General features: G+C 38.5%; 1 protein-coding gene across 2 annotated transcripts; it reads left to right on the forward strand.

The window, feature by feature from the left end:
• The first annotated feature begins 1,100 nt into the window (after nucleotides 1-1,100).
• Nucleotides 1,101-18,429, forward strand: lyn (LYN proto-oncogene, Src family tyrosine kinase). Of its 2 annotated transcripts, none has more exons than XM_054602114.1 (13): nucleotides 1,101-1,299; nucleotides 6,560-6,696; nucleotides 7,277-7,319; nucleotides 9,058-9,163; nucleotides 10,221-10,319; nucleotides 10,841-10,944; nucleotides 11,055-11,204; nucleotides 11,536-11,688; nucleotides 13,507-13,689; nucleotides 14,467-14,543; nucleotides 15,419-15,572; nucleotides 16,243-16,374; nucleotides 16,969-18,429. In XM_054602114.1, the coding sequence occupies exons 2-13, from the start codon at nucleotides 6,565-6,567 to the stop codon at nucleotides 17,169-17,171; spliced, it is 1,536 nt and encodes a 511-aa protein (XP_054458089.1). In that variant the 5' UTR covers nucleotides 1,101-1,299; nucleotides 6,560-6,564; the 3' UTR covers nucleotides 17,172-18,429. The 2 variants fall into 2 exon arrangements, with proteins under 2 accessions (XP_054458089.1, XP_054458090.1); XM_054602115.1 differs by having other exon boundaries at nucleotides 6,560-6,636.
• The last annotated feature ends 1,463 nt before the right edge of the window (nucleotides 18,430-19,892 follow it).

Genomic DNA, 19,892 nt, shown 5'->3' on the forward strand with positions numbered 1-19,892 from the left:
AAGCTTGTCAGCTAAATTGAACAGCTGCTTGCTCCAGCTACTAAATTAAGCGCACAGACATGAGAGCGGATTCGTTCTTCTCATCTCAAACACAGCAGTAAGGCGAACAAGTACATTTCCCAAAATGCCCAACTATTTCTTAAATGTAGATATGCAATACTCAGTAGAGCTTCCGGTAAAGTCTAACATATTTGTGTGAAGGTTTCTATCTCTTGACATTGAGCCTGAACTATATTCACGCTCCTTTGTGTAATAATGGATTCAATCTATAATCAGCATCTGTAAAGACTGTCATGCATGCAATGATAAAACTGTGTATTTTGCTACTTTCTCCCCAGTTTTACTAAGTATAATCTCACTGTAATACTACAGCTAGATGATCATGATGATAGGGAAAACATAACTCTTCTTTACATCGCTCGTTCAATCAGGTTTTTCCAGTTGTAAACTGCCATGTGATTGTAAAGCCACCCCTGCCCGCTTCATCATCACTGTATAAACTCAGCTGTTCATAATTCAGCATGCAGAAATATAGCAGGTGCATGATTCTGCTAAATGTGTAGGTATTTCTTGGTCTATAACCATGTTTTCTACCCTTATGTGTCCAAAACAAAAATAAAGAATTGATGACAGTAAAATGCAAAGTTTTTTGTCATGTTGTACTTCTGCCATTTGGCCAACAGGTAGCACTGTGGGGGAATTTATAAAACTTGACAAGCAAACGTGCATGACATTTAATTGTGGTAAATATTAGGCATTAAATATGTTTACTTGATCTTTATTAACAGATTTGAAATGAAGTAGACAAATAAATGTGTTAGGCCATTTAAATCATTAAATCTCTAATTTCCTTAAAGGGATTCTGTTTGTTTATGTCTTTTTTAACTTTGTAAAACTCTTCTCTCCTTCAACATTAACAAACATAGTATTTCCTTATTTAAAGAAGTAAAAGACCATCTGTCTGCTATGCCCCAGTGTGTCTGCGTGTGTGTGTGTGTGTGTGTGTGTGTGTGTGTGTGTTGCTGATTATGCAAATAATCATTAGACAATTGTACCAGGAAGTTTCAGTAAGAAAAAAAATCCCCGGCCAGTTAGTCTAAGTTCCTCATTCTGGCGGACGAGCATAACAGTCCATGTCGACCGGCTGACCCACTTGGCTAACCAGATACTGTCAGCCTGTCTGTCCAGCAGCCTGTATGTGGATCTGAGGAAAAACACAGAAGAATTCTGAGGACTAAAGAAAAAAACTTTTGGAAGTGGATGAAGTGTTTTCTTCATCAGGGACACTAACTAAGAGAGGTAAGAACAAACGCATATGAGGTGTGAATAACACCATCCAGAGATGCATCAGGTCATTGTGTGATATCATCAGTGTCTGCTCATACACACACGCACACACACGCACACACACACACACACACACACACACACACACACACACACACACACACACACACACACACACACACACACACACACACACACACACACACACACACACACACACAATAGAAGAGTTATAAAGATGTGTTATTGAGTTTAATTTATAGGAAAAGGTAAATGATGAGTGACTAGACTGGCAATTGTGGCTTAACTGTGATTTTTAATATATCAATCAATTTCAGAAAGTTACTTTAAATCAATTTCAGGCCTATTTGAAAATGATTTGTTGGTTGTTTCTTGAATGTCAAGGATGGTTTTATGGAACTTCAAGTATATTTTGCCATGATTTTCATATTCAGATTGAAATTATATTTAGTAGGTTGCAGGTTTAATTAATAAAGCTGGTTTAACTTAACTTGATGCAGGTCTTGGCAGTATACGCCATATACAGATCTGTCAAGTAGTTGCATTGGAATTTGCAGTGAATTTTGACCGCTCCTTTCATTTCTTAACCACTCCAGACTTTGGGCTAAGTCCAATGCTAAAGGGGGAAGTTGGAATGTTGGTCACAGCAGACCACACTGAGTGTGTGTGTGTGTGTGTGTGTGTGTGTGTGTGTGTGTGTGTGTGTGTGTGTGTGTGTGTGTGTGTGTGTGTGTGTGTGTGTGTGTGTGTGTGTGTGTGTGTGTGTGTGTGTGTCGGCTCGTAATCTGTTCAGACCCTTATGGTTTCCGGCTGTTTGCTGACTGTCAAGTTAAAAATATAACAAAGGCACTGAACCAATGAAGCACGTAACCATGGACAAACTGCCCAACTGCTCACATTGTTTGATTCACCCAACTGTCTCGTCATCTCTATTCACTAACCTCTATTTAGACAAGTTAACAACGCATTCAGCCCCAATTCTGGTTTTCAGGAGTGTCCAGTTTTTGTTTACCATTGATTCGACAGTGCTTGAACCTTTTTTACTCCCCCAACTCTTGTTCAAACAATCTGTCATATATATCTTTTGGGACAATAACCACTTTTGTGTGCATATTACTCAAAACATCAACATGCATTATTACCTTGATTTCCTTAGGAGCAAAAGCAACATTATGCGGTAGAGAAGGATAATATTTTATGCAGCTATTGGGTGAGTTAATGCTTTTAGTAGCCTATTGAATGTAAATGAAACTTCTTAGCTCTCTTTAGGGATGGTAATGTTGGCAATGTTGGTTTTTCACTCATCCTGTGAAATATCTTAACATCTGCTGGAGGGATTGGCACAGCGTGTTGTGGTTCCAGAAAAAGGAACCCTTATAACTTTGGTAATCCCCTGATTTTTATTCCAGTGTCACAATGAGGTTTACATGTATGCTTTTAAGTGAAATCTCAACTAGCATATTGGATGAATTGACCTGAAATTTGGTATAGAGATATTCATGTCCCACTCAGAATGAATGGCTAATGATTTTAGAAATACCAAATTTTCATCTTCTGCCATCATCAGTTCCAAATTGCACATGTCCAATGTGAAAAAAAAAACCTGACAAACTAATGACATTCCCATCAGCCCCAGCTGTTATATTGTGTTTAGTGCTAATAATTAGCTAAAATCAGCATGCTAACAAGCTAAACTGAGATAAAAAAAAAAAACATTACTCTTGCTAAACATCAGCATGTTAGCTTTGTCACTGTGAGCATGTTAGCAAGACAACACTAACTAAGGTGGGGAACATGGTAACAAAAACGCTCTATGACAAAGGCGTGGTCATGACGTGTTTGCCTGTCTCCATGCCCCCACCTAGTTTGGAAGTGTTGTGAACATTGTGTGGATGGAATAAAACAGCTTGGGTCATATTTGCATAGTGTATTTATATATGTATTTATATATTTAGAAATCGACGTAGCTACCAACCAATTTTAGCATTAGGGAAAAGTTAGGGTGTTCGTGAAGTTGCCAGTTCTGTTGAAAAATTCATGTCATACACAAGTCCAATCCAGGCCAGTTCTTCAGTACTGGCCGGGACTCTTGCCAGCTGAAACTCTTCCAGGACTATACACATTGATTTGCATGCTACTATCACTCAAACCTGTATGACAAACTTAATTTGCTTGGGAACAACAGCAGGCTATAATTGTGCGGTAGTAGATACAAATGTGTACTATTAAAGTGCTTTTTTATCTTCCCTTTAAGGCATAAAGGCAAAATGTTTAATCTTAATGACAATTGTTTCTGTGTGACCAATGCTTGGTTGTTGGTTTTCATTGGTGATTCCTCTTAACCTGTCATGCAACCTAGCCTACTTTCTTTTCTGACTGGCTGGGCCCATTTACTGTGAGATCCATTGTCAACCTCCTAGCTTCTGTTTCAGGTTCCCTGTTGTTCTGAAGTGCACTCAATGGCCCACAGAACCAGCTAAGTGTGTTCCTGCTGTCTCTGTTTGTGTGCAGTCATGCACTTCAGTTTCCTGAAGAAGGATCAACAGTGTTGTTTTTCTTCTTTTAGAAAACAGGTGTCAGTTTGTGACCAACATGAACTTCTGCTGCTGTGATGCAGCTCATCTACCCTAATGTTGACATGTCAAACATCATTCCAATTCATACTATATGCAATTGTGGTGATGATTCACCTACACACTCAAGTAATATTGATGGAAGGAAATATTTTAATATTCTGTCAGTTTGTTTAAACATGACTGAACACCAAAACGGACTTTAGCAAGCTAAAAAGACCAAAAGTAGGGACCGTAAGTTAGGGAGAGAAAAGCAAAATAAAATAAAGAGAGATATACAATGAGGAAGAGAACTCTGAATTCTTGCTGTCCAAGATCAATACAGCTGAATTAAAACAAATCTTGAAGAGTGGTTAAATATTCTCCAATGGGTCCAAAGTTTGAGGAAATATATAAGGAAACTAAAGCTTCTAAAACAAACAAATTTTTTTTACTATCTGCCTGCATTCATAAAAGCATCCTTATCACATGTCCTGATAGCTTATAAACATCTACTATTATGAAAGCCAAATTCCAATGACGGATATTTGCTAGATGCATAAAATTGATTTATAACTCTGTATGTTTGTGTGCTTCCCTTAAACAAACAAAAAACTACAGGTGACATTGGGACGTGTGCTAAAAGTTGTAACTGGTTAGAGATTCATGTGAACCTACAAAGCCAGATGCAAAAACAAGAGTTAATGAAAAGAAGATTATCTTATCGCCACTGCAAACTCTGACATTGCCATCCCAGAGTTTGAGAAAAAACTGATGGTACAAAACTGTCCTGTACACTTTCACATCACACTCATCATCTACAACATCTCCTCTGATAAACCACGTGTTTCACACAGGAAGCATTTCGGAAGTTTATGTAAAAGGTTGTATACACGTATATATGTATATATAGCTGCTTGTTTACAAATGTCATGTTGTGTCAGTGTTTGTGGGCTTCCTGCTGATTAGCAGTTAACAGCTCAGCCTCAAGTCACAATGAAAAAAAACCCAATACAAAATATAAAGTTTTCTTATCGATGAAAGTATTTTTTTGCTTATCACTGCTGAAAGAATTCTGATACAGCATTTACTGTAGGCCTAAAAAGACCACACTTCACACATGAAATCAGTTTAGTGGAGCCAATCAAATTTTTTTAGTAAACAACTCCTCTAAGAGACATTGTCTGATCTTGTTGTATCACCCAGTAACATAACACCATTATTAACCAAGAGTCTTAGTTTAACAAATCATAGCCATAAGACATTTAGCGTGTTTCACTTGCCACTAGTGAATAAGGTAGGAAACAAATGCAATCCTGGCTGACATTGGGCGGGGCACAACCTGGACAGGTCTTCAGTCAATCACACATAGAGAGAGACAGACAACTCTTAACGACATTAGAGTCACAAGTTAACCTTCATGTTTTGTTTTTTTGGGAGCTGTGGGAGGAAGTTCCCACAAAATGTATTTTATTTAACTGCAAGGTAGTTGCATATAACTTAACCTTCTTTTTTTTAAAAGCCAGGTTGTCTTCTTTTCTTTTCACTGACACACAATTTCTATGTATCTGTGTTTCTATTGAGATAAGGTGACATGCTTAGTATGGACTTCCAACTAACCTTCACACTATGATGCCCTAGATACCCCTCTAGAGACAGATTTTCATGTGTCAATTTCTGCTGTTATATGCTGTCTTTTCAAAATAATCTTCAGCATTCCCAGGAAACAACTTGGATAGGTTAAGGCAATAAAACTACTTGGTTAGGTTTAGGAAAAGAATTTGGTTTAGGTTAAAAAAAGTTCATGTCCCGAAGTTAAATACGTTAGGTATGCAACAAAAGTTAAGTACCTTACGTAAATTAACTTACGCAAAGTTAAGTATGTTACATAACTCAACCTGCGTATGTGGTTTACAATATAACTCGCCATTGGTTTTTGGTTTCACGCACGACACAAACACTGGTCTCCTGGCTGAATGTCCTGTGTTTTTACAAGTAGGTCTATCAGTGAGTGCACATTAAGGCCTCTTACAGGACACGTTCATGTTACACACTCAAACAGTCTTAGTTTGGGTTATGTTTAGGAAAAGATCATGATTTTGGGTTAAAATAAGTATTTTAATCCTAGAAGTTATCTGAGGGGATGGGTTGTTTAGTCTGCGATACAGCAGAGAGACCCTTCTTGTTTTTGGAATCATCCATCCAAACATCCTCCCTATTCGGACTTTGTTACTTGTTATGCTACGTTGCCTGACTTCCTTCTTTACTCCCACCATAACGACGGCCATGTATAGTGTCATAGTTTTAAATGTAGGGCCATTGTCATATTTGATGCCATGTGAGTGATATTACAGGCGAGGAGGAGAGCACTGACCAAGCAGTAGCAAAAAAGACTCATTTGGAGCTACATAAATAGCTGTTATGTATTTTTGCCCCTGGATCTAGTATCTATATCTGTTCTTTTTAGTTTCTAAGTGTCTATGTGCATTTCCTCTTTCTCTTTTTTAAAAACCAAGTGATGAGAAGGTTCTAAAAATGAACATGCCACTGGTTTGGTTCAGCGTTATTTTGACATACAAGAGCTGAAAAGTCACAGGTGTTTTGTGGCAACATTTAAAGTGTTGTTTGCTTCAGCAGCTGTAAAGGGTAAAGGTGTAACACGCCAGCTCACGCTTGATTTTTCTCACTTCCCCCTGCAGGCAGTATGGGCTGTATGAAGTCCACGCTGAGCGAAGGTCTGAACGGAGGTGTGGAGGGGAAGATCGTTCAGCAGACTGTACGTACCGACCACACGCACTATGTCAGAGACCCCACCTCCAATACAAAAAGCAACATAGTAAGTAGCCAGACAGATGCGCTGAGCCAAACCAGAATGAGATTCAGATTTGTGCTCTCTGAGATGACTTGAGCAAAGTGTCATGGTGCTGATTGTAGCCCCAAAGTGAAAGGTCAAAACACAAAAATCAAGCTCCTTATGTTGTTCTGTTTAATGTGCAATTAGAAATTGAACTGTGGTGAAATGAGAATAAGCAGTTCTCAAGGAAGTTTCTTACAAGTCGGATACACCCTTTCTAAATGATTCAGAGAAGTAGTGACTCAGTTATTGCCAAATAAACAGAACTTCTTCTAAAGGAGGGAAATGGACGCATTGTGAAAGATTGTAGTCTAAACTGTGACAGGATCGATAGATCGATCGATCGATAGATAGATAGATAGATAGATAGATAGATAGATAGATAGATAGATAGATAGATAGATAGATAGATAGATAGATAGATAGATAGATAGATAGATAGATAGATAGATAGATAGATAGATAGATAGATAGATAGATAGATAGATATAATAATGCCTCTGTGAACATGTAACTTTCACACAGTTTCTGATACTGAAAACTCTTGGTCTGTCTTTCGCAGAGTAACTCCCTGTTACCTGGTCAGGTGTTCCAAAAGATGGAAGGTATGCCACATTTCATCTTATGCGTGTTTCATTTTTACTTACAACCACATAACCACACAATACTCATGAAACTTAGCAGCATTACAGGATTTAGAGTCAAAGTCTGTCTTTATTTTATACAAACATGCTCATATGTAAATTGAAAGACTTGACCTATAATCATTTCTGCCTATGTGGTCATACTTCTCTATGGAAGAGATGGAGGACAAAATCCACAGTCCTTATTGTGTGATAAACAATAAAGTTACGCTGAACCTAATATGAGGCCTCAGCAATGTGAGTTAGCCTGGGTATCTTCCGAAGTTAAATTTATGAGAATATATGATGTTACTTCAAGTCATTTAGCATCATATAATCTGTTTTAGCACTTAAGAGCTGACTTAGGATCTGTATCTGCATCAGGGATCAACAATCACAAACTGCAGGTAGAAGTTTCAAAGCAAAGTAGCAAAGGTAGAAATCACCACTGGAGGATCCGCCACAGGCATTCCAGCAATTTGCATGTCAGCTACACCCTAATTATTAGAAACAGATTATGCATTCATATATTATAAAGATTTTGGTATGGGAAGCACTCTGTTTCTTTTGTCCCTGTAGTATTGACCAATCACATTGGAGCAGTCTTTGCTTGAATGCAGGTTGAATGCAGGTAAACACCAGCTATCTTCTGCAACTTTTATTCACTATGCAGAGGTACAATAATGCTAACTATACCCCTGAATGATGTGATCATTAATTTGAATCAATAATTGTGCACAGATTGATTCCAGAATGAGTCCTAAAACCTGGAAATGAGCATTTTTTCACTTCCAGTTACCAGTCAATGTTATACTTTTATGGGTTTTTGCCCAGGTGCCTGAAATACGGTCTGTTGTTAACACACGCTTTAGATGTTTTAACATTTTGTTCTACAATACAGAATACAACAGTAGACACCTCTCCTGTGAATTTTAAAGCCTTAACGCGTGGCAAAAAAATCTCGCTTGCTAGTCCTCCTTTTTTCCAAGATTACCTGAACAGAACGGGTAAGTATCATAAACCTGTGTTTGCCACTGAGCTTATTTTCAACTATAATTCAAAATGCAATGGAAAAATCCCCATCGGCTTTTTGTTGAGGGAGCTAGGGAGATTCTTACCTCCAGGTTCAGAGACTGTTCACAAACCTCTAGGCCCGTTTCTTTCTTGTAACTTTTGTTTATACTCGATAACGGATGGGACTGAAATAAGCAAAGTACTTCAGCAAAATGACATATTTAAAAAAAAGTTATTACAGTAACAAGTGTCAATGTAGGCTAAAAATGATCATTTTAACTTACTACGCTGTTGTTTGTTACTAAATATACAGCTGGCAAAGCTTGTGACCTAGCTAGGCTACATCTTCCAGACTAGCTTAATGCAAACCAGTAGGCTACTAGCATATGTTGGCCAATGCTGACCTTCCTTTATGAAATTATAACCACATTCTGTGGAATTTAAGATTAAAACATTGTGCATTTCAATTATGCATTTGCAATTGGCTTAAAATCATAAGTATATTTATCAGTAGTAGTTTTGTTGGTGCACAGTCACACACAGTGCACAGTTAGTTCTGTTTGTTCTTAATCTTTTTAACCTCTGTCTGACCTGAATGCTTGCCCTGATTATGACGCAGAGTGCTGAATTAAAATAACAATGGGCCTATCAGTGTTGTCGTGCAGTGTTTAACGTGTCAATTTCTTTTTTCTGTTTCCTCTTTTAGAGAATAGAGGGGTCGGTAAAATTGTGATCGGCCTTTACCCATATGAAGCTGTGCATCCTGACGATTTAGGATTCAAGAAAGGAGAAAAGATGAAAATCTTAGAGGAGTGAGTGTCCGATGACTGATTCAACTTTGAGAAATGTTATTCATCATTTATATACTGCAGCTTGAAAGGGCAAGAACCGCAGTTGAACGCTTGAACGAGCTCTGAAATGGAGCACTTGTTTCAACTGTACCACATGAGGAGACTGTCAGAGTCTGGGACAGTTCACAGTAAACTCTTCAACCCTGATGAACCCACTCATGACAGACTCTTGCATCACCAGAAAGTGTTGAAACTCTACTTTAAATTCAAGTGAAGATCAAAATGTTAAAATGATACTAATATATAATTCAGAAGTACTCATTAAATGATGCTGAAGACATGAGACTGATGCATCATTTAATAAACATTTTCCCTCTCACTGTCAGATAAGCTTCACAAATCACAATGAAGTGTGACTGATGAATGGATATTTTACATTTTCATGTAGAATCATTTTATTTCTACTTTAAAACCACTTAAGATCAGCAGGGTAAGGTAGTTACAACGGGCCCTCATACAAAAAAATAGTTATAAAGCACAGACACATCATCATATGATTTTGTTAAGGAATAACTCAACATCGAACAACATCAACATACAAGTTACCAAGCAATCATCACTGCATATCTGTATATGTCAAACAATATCAAAGAAAATAATACATTATTAATTACATTTTGTGGTTTATTTTAATAGTTTATTTAATTTGTAATATTTATGTCTGATTAGCATATCATTTTGTTATTATTACTGACTATTCCCCCCCCCCAAAAAAAATAAAATTATGACAGATAAGGGTTCACCTCTTCCAGGAGATATACAGCAAATGGCCCCAAATATGATTCCTGGTGGGTTTAGATATAGCTATCTTGGTCTTCTGCTGTCAGAGGGGCAACTTTCACTTCAAGTCCATGCCTTCACAGTCTATATTTACATTCCAGCAAAAAATGAGGAAATTTAATGAGGAAATCAATTTCCAAGTGGCTAGTCTAATGCTTGCGTTGCCCTATCCCAAGAACATACCTTGTTCAATGTACGCTGACAGTCATAGAAAAACAATACTTGCTGTCTCCTGCAGACATGGGGAGTGGTGGAAAGCCAAGTCATTGACAACCAACAAAGAAGGATTCATCCCGTGCAATTATGTCGCCCAAGCTAACACCATGGAAACAGAGGAGTGAGTAATAAATTACTTTTTTTTGTTGTTCTCAATAAATGGCTTTTGAAAAAGGATGTTTGATTCAACAAACATTTTGTTTCCTGCTGACTATTGTCATTGCAAGGGGAAATGGGTAATGTTGAGTCTGTTGTATTTTGAAGTTCCCTTCCTCATGCGTCCTGTGTTTGGTTTTACTTCTTTGCCTTCTGTTTGCTTTCTGGTCTTCATTGATTGTCTGCCTCGTCCTGATTAGTTTCACCTGTCTCTATTCCTCATTTGTTCGTCCCTGTTTATTCCTCGTCTGTTACTTTGTTGTTTCCAACTTTCTACTTTGTAAGTTCTCCCTTGATTGAATCATTTACTGTGCTCATCCGTCTGCCTGGTCTGGGTTTGGCTCCTTCCCTTGCTTCCTACCCCCCAATAGTGACAAAGCTTTGACACAACCAAGGTGCCATTTGCATAAAATTGGTTAGAAAGTCACAATGAACGTAAGAAATCTGCGGCTTTTGTGTATTCAGTGCATTCCCCGTTCATTGCAGGTGGTTTTTCAAGGGCATCACAAGAAAGGATGCAGAGAGACAGCTGTTGGCGCCTGCAAACAAACCAGGCTCTTATCTCATCAGGGAAAGTGAGACATCAAAAGGTATGGAGATTACATCAGCCCCGAGAGAGACCCAAATACATTCAACTCTCTCAATACTTCCTCCTGCTTCATTTCCAATCACGCTCTCTTACATGCTGATTCCTCCACAGGAAGTTATTCGCTGTCCATCAGAGACGTTTGCACCCAGGGGACAGATTCGGTCAAACACTATAAGATCAGGACGATGGATAACGGCGGCTATTACATCTCTCCTAAAATCTCCTTCCCCGACATCGGCGGCATGATCAAACATTACCACAGTGAGTACAGCTCTGGAGTGGAGCCACTTAATATGCTTTATTCCAAAACTCTCATCCAACCCCTCTTATGTGTTTGGCATCAGTGTTTTTTTTACTAGTTGCCTAAAGATGTGTTATTCCTAACTATGAACAACCAACTCAAGGATGCCTAATACCTCAGCAGCTGTGTGTGCCGATGCTAAAGGGGGAAGTTGGAATGTTGGTCACAGCAGACCACACTGTGTGTGTGTGTGTGTGTGTGTGTGTGTGTGTGTGTGTGTGTGTGTGTGTGTGTGTGTGTGTGTGTGTGTGTGTGTGTGTGTGTGTGTGTGTGTGTGTGTGTGTGTTCCAGACAAAGCAGATGGCCTGTGCCGTAAACTGGAACGTGCGTGTGTGAAACCCAAAGCTCAGAAGCCGTGGGATAAAGATGCGTGGGAGATTTCCAAAGACTCTATCAAGATGCTGAGGAAACTCGGAGCAGGCCAGTTTGGAGAAGTCTGGATGGGTGAGTAAAAAGTGGAGAAAGAATACAATTCTTACGCCCCTGGGATGTGCAGCTTTCTGTTGCCTCTCAACGGCTCTCAACATGGCGACGGCTGAGCCGGCGATTGCAGCTAACGGCACAAACAGCGCGAACATCACCAAAGGTGCTGACAGAGCAAACAATGTTACATGAGGGGGAACTGGCCAGTGGGGCATGCTTACATGCACAAAAATACACAAACACCACGCATGGAGAAGCTTGGATTACAACATACACAGACGGGGGTCAACATAGCAAATAGTTGTTTGTTGCTATATCAATCCTGTGAATATATCCTATAGATCACATTTTTAAAGTACAAACGGCTAAACAAATGACAGGTCTGTTGATAGTAGTGGCTTTAAATACCTAGCAAATGGTGCCTGGGCTTTGGTGGTTTGTAAACAGGGGCTAGTTTAGTCTGAGGATTTCTAATTCCTTTGTCTCATTTCTGTAAATTCAGAGCTGCAGAAGTGGACAGTACGGGGAAGTTCCATTTCCCCCTAATTAAAACAAAAATGACTTCCTTCTTTTGTTACCTAGAAGTTGTATTGCATAGTTTGGGTCCATGCCTGTAGTAAAGACTGTCCTGGGGAGACCATCTCAGTTTTATTATCCATGTAGTACATGGATGGAAACTTTGTTCTACTTCGTTTTATGTACTAAACTAGTCTCGTGTACTATACTGTAATTTGTCTTTTAAAGTGATATTAAAAGTAAAAGTGCGTTGTTGGAAGTGCATAGAGGAGAGTTTAAACATGTTATTTGGTCAAGCAGCAACTGTACTGGTGGCAAAGCTGACATCCAATTCAAAACTAAAAAGTTAAAAAACAAATGTAATATAATGTAATGTATGTATATATTTTGGTTTCCTGAACTGTTGCCAAAGCCATCCCATTGCCACGCACATTTTTTGCCTCCCTCCTCCAGCTGCTTTGTGAGAAGTGAAACTGAGAACACCTGTGTAGGTCTGCCCGCTTTTTAAATATGGAGCAAATGGAACAAATGGCAGAAATATCCTTTTATTTAAGCTGGCACTTAGTAGAGATCAAGATACGTTCTGTGGTTCTAAAGGGAGCTTTGATGTCATCAAGGTTATTTAAAGTCCTGGTTAAGTTAAATTTGCGATTTGTTTCTATGTGTAAGAAATTACAAAAAAAAATAAAAAAGAATTTTGCTGAAAAGTGAAAAGACTGAGCTATAAAGTACAGATTTTTTTAGGGTTAGGTTATTGATAGATGCGCACTAGAACCATCTTTGGCACAAACCCTCAGCTGACACTATATTTAAAAAATGCACATAACAGTAATGAGGTTTTTCACAAATTTTCGGTTAATAACATATTTTTCTGTGTTGTGACAAACTCGGAACACTTGTTTTTTTGCTTTAGTAGGACTTTAAAGATGTTTGTGGCTAATTATATGATATCATGTTGCATTATGGGACATGTAGGACGCAGTGCTCTTGGAGCTTGACCCATCGAGTTTAAAAGTCAGGATATGTTGAGCAGTACTTAATTTCTTATTTATTTTTTAGACTTTTGCGGCGAGTCCCCTAACTTTATGGAAGGTACACTACTAAAGCATAAACAAATATGTAATATTTCAGCTTCAACTTAACAAATCTGATTATTTAAACATAACAGGAAAACACTTGAGTGCGTTTTCAACATTTATTTTCTACTTTTGATTTGCATTTTTGCATTTTTTTCTTAACCTCTTATGTATATCGCAACAATTTCCATGAAAGCAGAAAAAATGTTTCTCTTTCACCCTCTTCCTTCACTTTCTGGGAAATCAGCTTACTACAACAACTTAACCACGGTGGCGGTGAAGACGCTGAAGCCGGGCACCATGACGGTGGAGGCCTTCATGGAAGAAGCCAACGTCATGAAGACCCTGCAGCACGACAGGCTGGTGCGGCTCTACGCTGTGGTCACCAAAACACCACCCATCTACATCATCACCGAATTTATGGCAAATGGTGAATGAGCTTTATTTTCTAACACATGTAGCTGATTAACTCAGAGTATTTTCAGATATTCAGAAAAAGCTTCCTGTAATAAGAAGTGCTGATGTCAGCAGTTTAGGATTGTGACATACAGTAATCATGTGACCACACATTAATCCTTGGACATATTTCACAGAGGATGATAAAAAAATATTTAAGTCTGATCTAAATTGGTTCTTTCCAATGTTTATGACTTAAGAACTGATGAAAAGGTTTTTTCAGGATAACCTTTATAGTTTTTTTTGTCAGGATAATTTTTATTCTCCCTTGTTGTAAAACTTATTTCAGCCCCAAGAGACTGAAATGCACCAATATCCCATGTTCTCAAGACAAAAAACATTTAATTTTTATTCAATTTGAAAATATATGACAAAAAAATCCCCTGCTACATTTTTTTCAGCTTTTTTCGCAGATGACAGAAATAACTTAAAAAACAAATGGTCGAAGCAAAACTTTTTCCCCACCTGTTTCACAGATGAAAAAAAGATATCAGGACCTTGGAAAAATTGGATAAACCTGTTCTTAAGTCTTAAACACAGGAGATCAAACAAACTAGATCAGGCTCAGAAGATGGATCAACAGAACAATTTTCTTTCTTTCTTTATGAGAAATGATGAAAAACGTTGAAATGTTTTTTCTGAAAAACCTAACATTCAAAAGGTTTCGTAGATTCAAATCTAGCTTACAACACAAGCATTGACAGAGACGTACAAGACACTGACATTGTTTCTTGTTGTGCCATGTCTTTAGGGAGCCTACTAGACTTCTTAAAGAGCGACGCGGGATGCAGACTCCAGCTACCAAAGCTCATCGATTTCTCAGCGCAGGTGATTTGCACACTGACCAGAACATGCTGCTTTTTCTCATAGCTCCGCCATGGTTGTGAAACAGACGTAACGTCACTCTTTCCATTGCTGAACTGAAAGGAGGAACCATAACCAAAAGCAAAAATCTGACATTTCACTGATACAATTTCCAGTGATAAATAATAATGAACGAATATTCACTTAGATTTAAATGGAACAGTTCCTTATCTTTTCAGCAAATTATTTGTTAAAAAACAATAATCAAAGACCTGCAAAATAAAGCTTTACTGTAATCATTCTTCCTCTTTTTGCCATTAAACTCTGTACATTCGGAAAAGGTGACTCTTGCTCCTAGATTAGTTTTTTATATGAGTGTAACTTAAAGTTGAATGAGAAATGAATCAATGTTTGTTTTAAAGCTAAGCTAAGCTTTATTAAAACGGCAGGCACATTGACTATTTGGTAAAGGTTTGGTTTGTTCTTAGATAATTCAAATGTATTCAATATTCATATTTAATAAGACTGTTTAATATAAGATGTTCATGACAGGAGTCAAATTCAAATGTTATGTGTTATTTTACTTTTTATTCTGATGAACAGTCAAAACCCCAGATGTTGAGTTCACAGTGATATTAAACCCACAGGAAGGCATGTGAGTCACTGTGACCCGCAAATGGCACATCACACTCATTTCTAAATCCACCACCAGAAACTGGTCCCAGCACTATTTTGAACTGGATCCTTAGCCCGTTCTTGTCACCCATAGACCTATCTGAGTCTCACATAGTGATTTTCATTGTTTTTCTTTGTCCTCCTGTCTGTTTGAATGAAAATTGTGATAACAATCATACCGCACTGCTCTTTCACACCATATTTTTTCTTTTGTGCTGTTGCAGATAGCGGAGGGCATGGCGTACATAGAGAAGAAGAATTACATCCACCGAGACCTGAGAGCAGCTAATGTCCTGGTGTCAGAGAGTCTGCTCTGTAAAATAGCAGATTTTGGACTGGCAAGAGTCATCGAGGACGACGAGTACTCTGCCAGAGAGGGTACACTTTTTTTTATGTGTGTGTGTGAGTGTGTGTGTCCATTGGTGTATGGTGTAAGATATTTTTTCACTATTACAAATGAGCTGGCTTCCTGATTGGACACATTCAAATTAAAAAATGAAGAAAAAAATATTTTTTTGTAAATACCAGCGTGTTTTGTAACAAGCCAGGCTTTTGGTGTCATTAATCGGTTGTTCTACTTTTTTTCAAGCTCAAATCATGTGCACCCGTACTGAAATGAGCAACGCCTCCTATAGCCTCAAACCACACACTGGGTCTATCTCCTTTGCCAGTGAAACCAATCTAGGTCACGTAATACCCAGAACATAACAGCATGCAGATAGATATGTGGGAGAGAATGGGGGATTCTCTGTCATAAGGTGAAACCTGATTGATCACTGATCTGGAACCAGGAGACACTGAAACTACAACAAAAGGAAAATTATAAATAATCGCAAGTACATGAATAGAAAAGGAACCTTCCATTACATATTGCTCCGATGGCATGTCTGACATGTGTAGGAGCAGTATGTGCTGTTTACATACTGTAGATGAATTCTAATTGTCATTTACAGATCTCATAAATGGCATATTTTATAACCTTGTATAACACGTGTTAACAGTAACATTAAGCCTGTGTGTGTTTAACTGTGGACGTGTCCTCCCTCAGGAGCCAAATTCCCCATCAAGTGGACCGCTCCGGAGGCCATCAACTACGGATCCTTCACCATCAAGTCGGACATGTGGTCCTTCGGAGTTCTGCTCTACGAGATTATAACCTACGGGAAAATCCCGTACCCAGGTAAACAATAAACAGAATATGTGTTATCCCTCGTTATCATAAACCCCATAAACAAATAAAATCTCATAACGCATTCTTCCTAATGTGTGTGGCTTTGATTTGTCACTGGAGTCATTTCAAGGGTTAGAAAAACTGCGTTAGTGCTAGTAGTAGTGCTAGCAACCACGAAAACATGTTATCGGCTGAAATATTTACATTATTACATTATTAATTATTATCGGCTATTAAGACTTGTGATTTGATTTTTGATGCAGGGTCCGTTTTCATTTTCAAGCCTCAAGGTTGGCCAATACAACGGGAGCTTCCTGAAGGCTCCTTTGTGCTATAGTGGTAGATGTTGCTATTTTTCCAAACAATAAAACAATTGATCAAACTACCAGAAACCAGTGGGCCCCTTGGGTTTTTTAATCCGAGGCCCTTTGCTTTAAGCACTGGCAATCAAAATGAAAATGTAGGGCTCTTAGAGTTACAACACTTTACTGCCCTCTACTGGTGATTTTAAACTAAAGACAATGGCTGTGTACATACAGTTTGTGTGTCTCTCTAAACACATACCATGTATTATCCATCCCCGTCTGCCTGCCCCGTCCTCAGGTATGACCAAAGGAGAGGTGATATCCACGGTGCAGCGCGGCTACCGGATGCCTCAGCCCGACAACTGTCCCGCCGAGCTCTACGAGATCATGATGTCCTGCTGGAAGAACAAACCTGAGGACAGGCCCACCTTCGACTACATGCAGAGCGTCCTGGACGACTTCTACACGGCCACAGAGGGACAGTACCAGCAACAACCATAGAGAGAAAGAAAGACATTCACTTCAGATATGTTTGGAGCTACTTTAGAGATGTTTTTTTTGTAATATTTTGTATATATATGATATACTCTATACATGTATACAATGCGTTTCTTTAATATTTGCTGTATAGAATATGCAGGTTTCCAGAACATAGTATATTGTGGCTACTCAAAGTAACATGTGTGTTCAAGTTCTGTATTTAGTGCTTCTTTTAAGCATGCTGGGGTATAGAGGGGATGGATTTTACACAAAATTGATAAAAACAGATGAGCATTATATGCAACAGAGATAAAGAGTCTTAATCATGTTTTTGGAGTCTCGTGCCAAAGCGTTTTAATATTTGGGCAAAATACTTTTCATTTGTTTACGGAGGGACTGAAACAGCTGACATTTTACAAATTCTTTGCAAAGGCAGGACAGAATATGGGAGGATTTGTGTGTTGATTTCTGTACAAACTGAGCAAACATTTATCGATTATTTCTTTGACTGGTTATTTAAAATGCTGAATTGTTCTTTGACCACATGTGTTCAACAAACTTAATGTCCATCTCCTAGGCTGTAATTAATGGCAGCCTTTCTCAAAAAGAAAAAGTTAAGTCTTCTATCTGCCCTGTGTTTGTAAATCAGCATTATATGTTGTGATTTTCCATTATAACATTTCCTTTGGGTTGATAATCAAAGAGAGTTTTAGATCAAATCATGATCTACAAAAATATATGTCCTTTTTACATTTCATGACTAATGATTTCATAAGCTGCTCTGACAATGTGACCCCTAGAAAAAAGAAAGTTGTTTGAGTTGTTTCTGTCTGTTTGCTGTTTCATTGACCAGTAAAGGGTTGATACCCTCACTTCATATTGAAGTGCTGTAGTTCTTGCATGTTTGTTGTGTTTATTTCTTTGTTTTAGGATCTAGGTGTAGCTAGTCTGGACTTTGAAGTTGCACTTGGTTTGACGTTGGATGGCTCTTGGTGATCTTGAGTAAAAATAGGTTCAATTTAGACATGATTATAAATGCACAGAAGAGTGATACCCTGTAGCCCCTGTTTTACCGATTTCGGTCATTGGAGCCATGAGCTGTTTATTTGTCATGTAATGATTTGAGTTGTATATTTTATATTTGAAATGAGAATGTACACATGTTGTATGGACTAGAGGTGTATGCAGTAAAGTATATTCTGGGTTGGATGTTGAGAGACGTAGTTCTCTTACTTCCCCACTGATTCTGTTGATTTTATAAAGAACAAACTGCTCATAAGCTTTTGAAGTCAATTTGTCAATAGCTCATTACATTCAAGTTCATCTCAGTGACCTGCACTATACAAATAGCTACAGTCACAATTTTCATAATTTTGGCTCTGTACACAACCACAATGGATTTGAAATGAAACAATCAAGATGTGCTTGGAGTGCAGACTTTCAGCTTCAATTTGAGGGTATTTACATCCAAATCAGGTAAACGGTGTAGAAATTACAAGACATTTTATACGTGGTCCCTCCCTTTTGAAGGGACCAAAAGTAATTGGACAATTGGCTGATCAGCTGTTCCATGGCCAGGTGTGTGTTATTCCTTCATTATTTCATTAACAAGGAGCAGATAAAAGGTCAAGAGTTCATTTCAAGTGTGGGATTTGCATTTGGAATCTGTTGCTGTCAATTCTCAATATGAAGTCCAAATAGCTGTCGCTATCAGTTAAGCAAGCCATCATTAGGCTGAAGAATCAAAACAAACCCATCAGAGAGATAGCAAAAACAATAGGTGTGGCCAAATCAACTGTTTGGTACATTCTTAAAAAGAAAGAAGGCACTGGTGAGCTCTGCAACACCAAAAGACCCTGAAGACCATGGAAAACGACTGTGGTTGATGACCGAAGAATTCTATACCAGGTGAAGAAAAACCCCTTCACAACAGTTGGCCAGATCAAGAACACTCTCCAGGAGGTAGGCGTATCTGTGTCAAAGTCAACAATCAAGAGAAGACTTCACCAGAGTAAATACAGAGGGTTCACCACAAGATGTAAACCATTGGTGAGCCTCAAAAACAGGAAGACCAGATTAGAGTTTGCCAAAAAACATCATAAAAAAACCTGTACAGTTCTGGAACAACATCCTATGGACAGATGAGACAAAGATCAACTACCAGAATGATGGAAAGAGAAGAGTATGGAGAAGGGAAGGAACTGCTCATGTTCCAAAGCATACCACCTCATCAGTGAAGCATTGTGGTGGTAGTGTTATGGCATGGGCATGTATGGCTGCCAATGGAACTGGTTCCCTCGTATTTATTGATGATGTGACCCAGCAGGATGAATTCTGAAGTGTTTCGGGCAATATTATCTGCTCATATTCAGCCAAATGCTTCAAAACTCATTGGACGGCGCTTCACAGTGCAGATGGACAATGACCCGAAGCATACTGCAAACCCAACCAAAGAGTTTATCAATGCAAAGAAGTGGAATGTTCTGCAATGGCCAAGTCAATCACCTGACCTGAATCCAATTGAGCATGCATTTCACTTGCTGAAGACAAAGCTGAAGGGAAACTGCCCAAGGAACAAGCAGGAACTGAAGACAGTTGCAGTAGAGGCCTGGCAGAGCATCACCAGGGATGAAACCCAGCGTCTGGTGATGTCTATGGGTTCCAGACTTCAGGCTGTCATTGACTGCAAAGGATTTGCAACCAAATATTAAAAGTGACAATTTGATTTATGATTATGCTACT

The sequence above is a fragment of the Anoplopoma fimbria genome, chromosome 8 (assembly GCF_027596085.1).
Source record: "Anoplopoma fimbria isolate UVic2021 breed Golden Eagle Sablefish chromosome 8, Afim_UVic_2022, whole genome shotgun sequence".
Lineage (NCBI taxonomy): Eukaryota > Metazoa > Chordata > Actinopteri > Perciformes > Anoplopomatidae > Anoplopoma > Anoplopoma fimbria.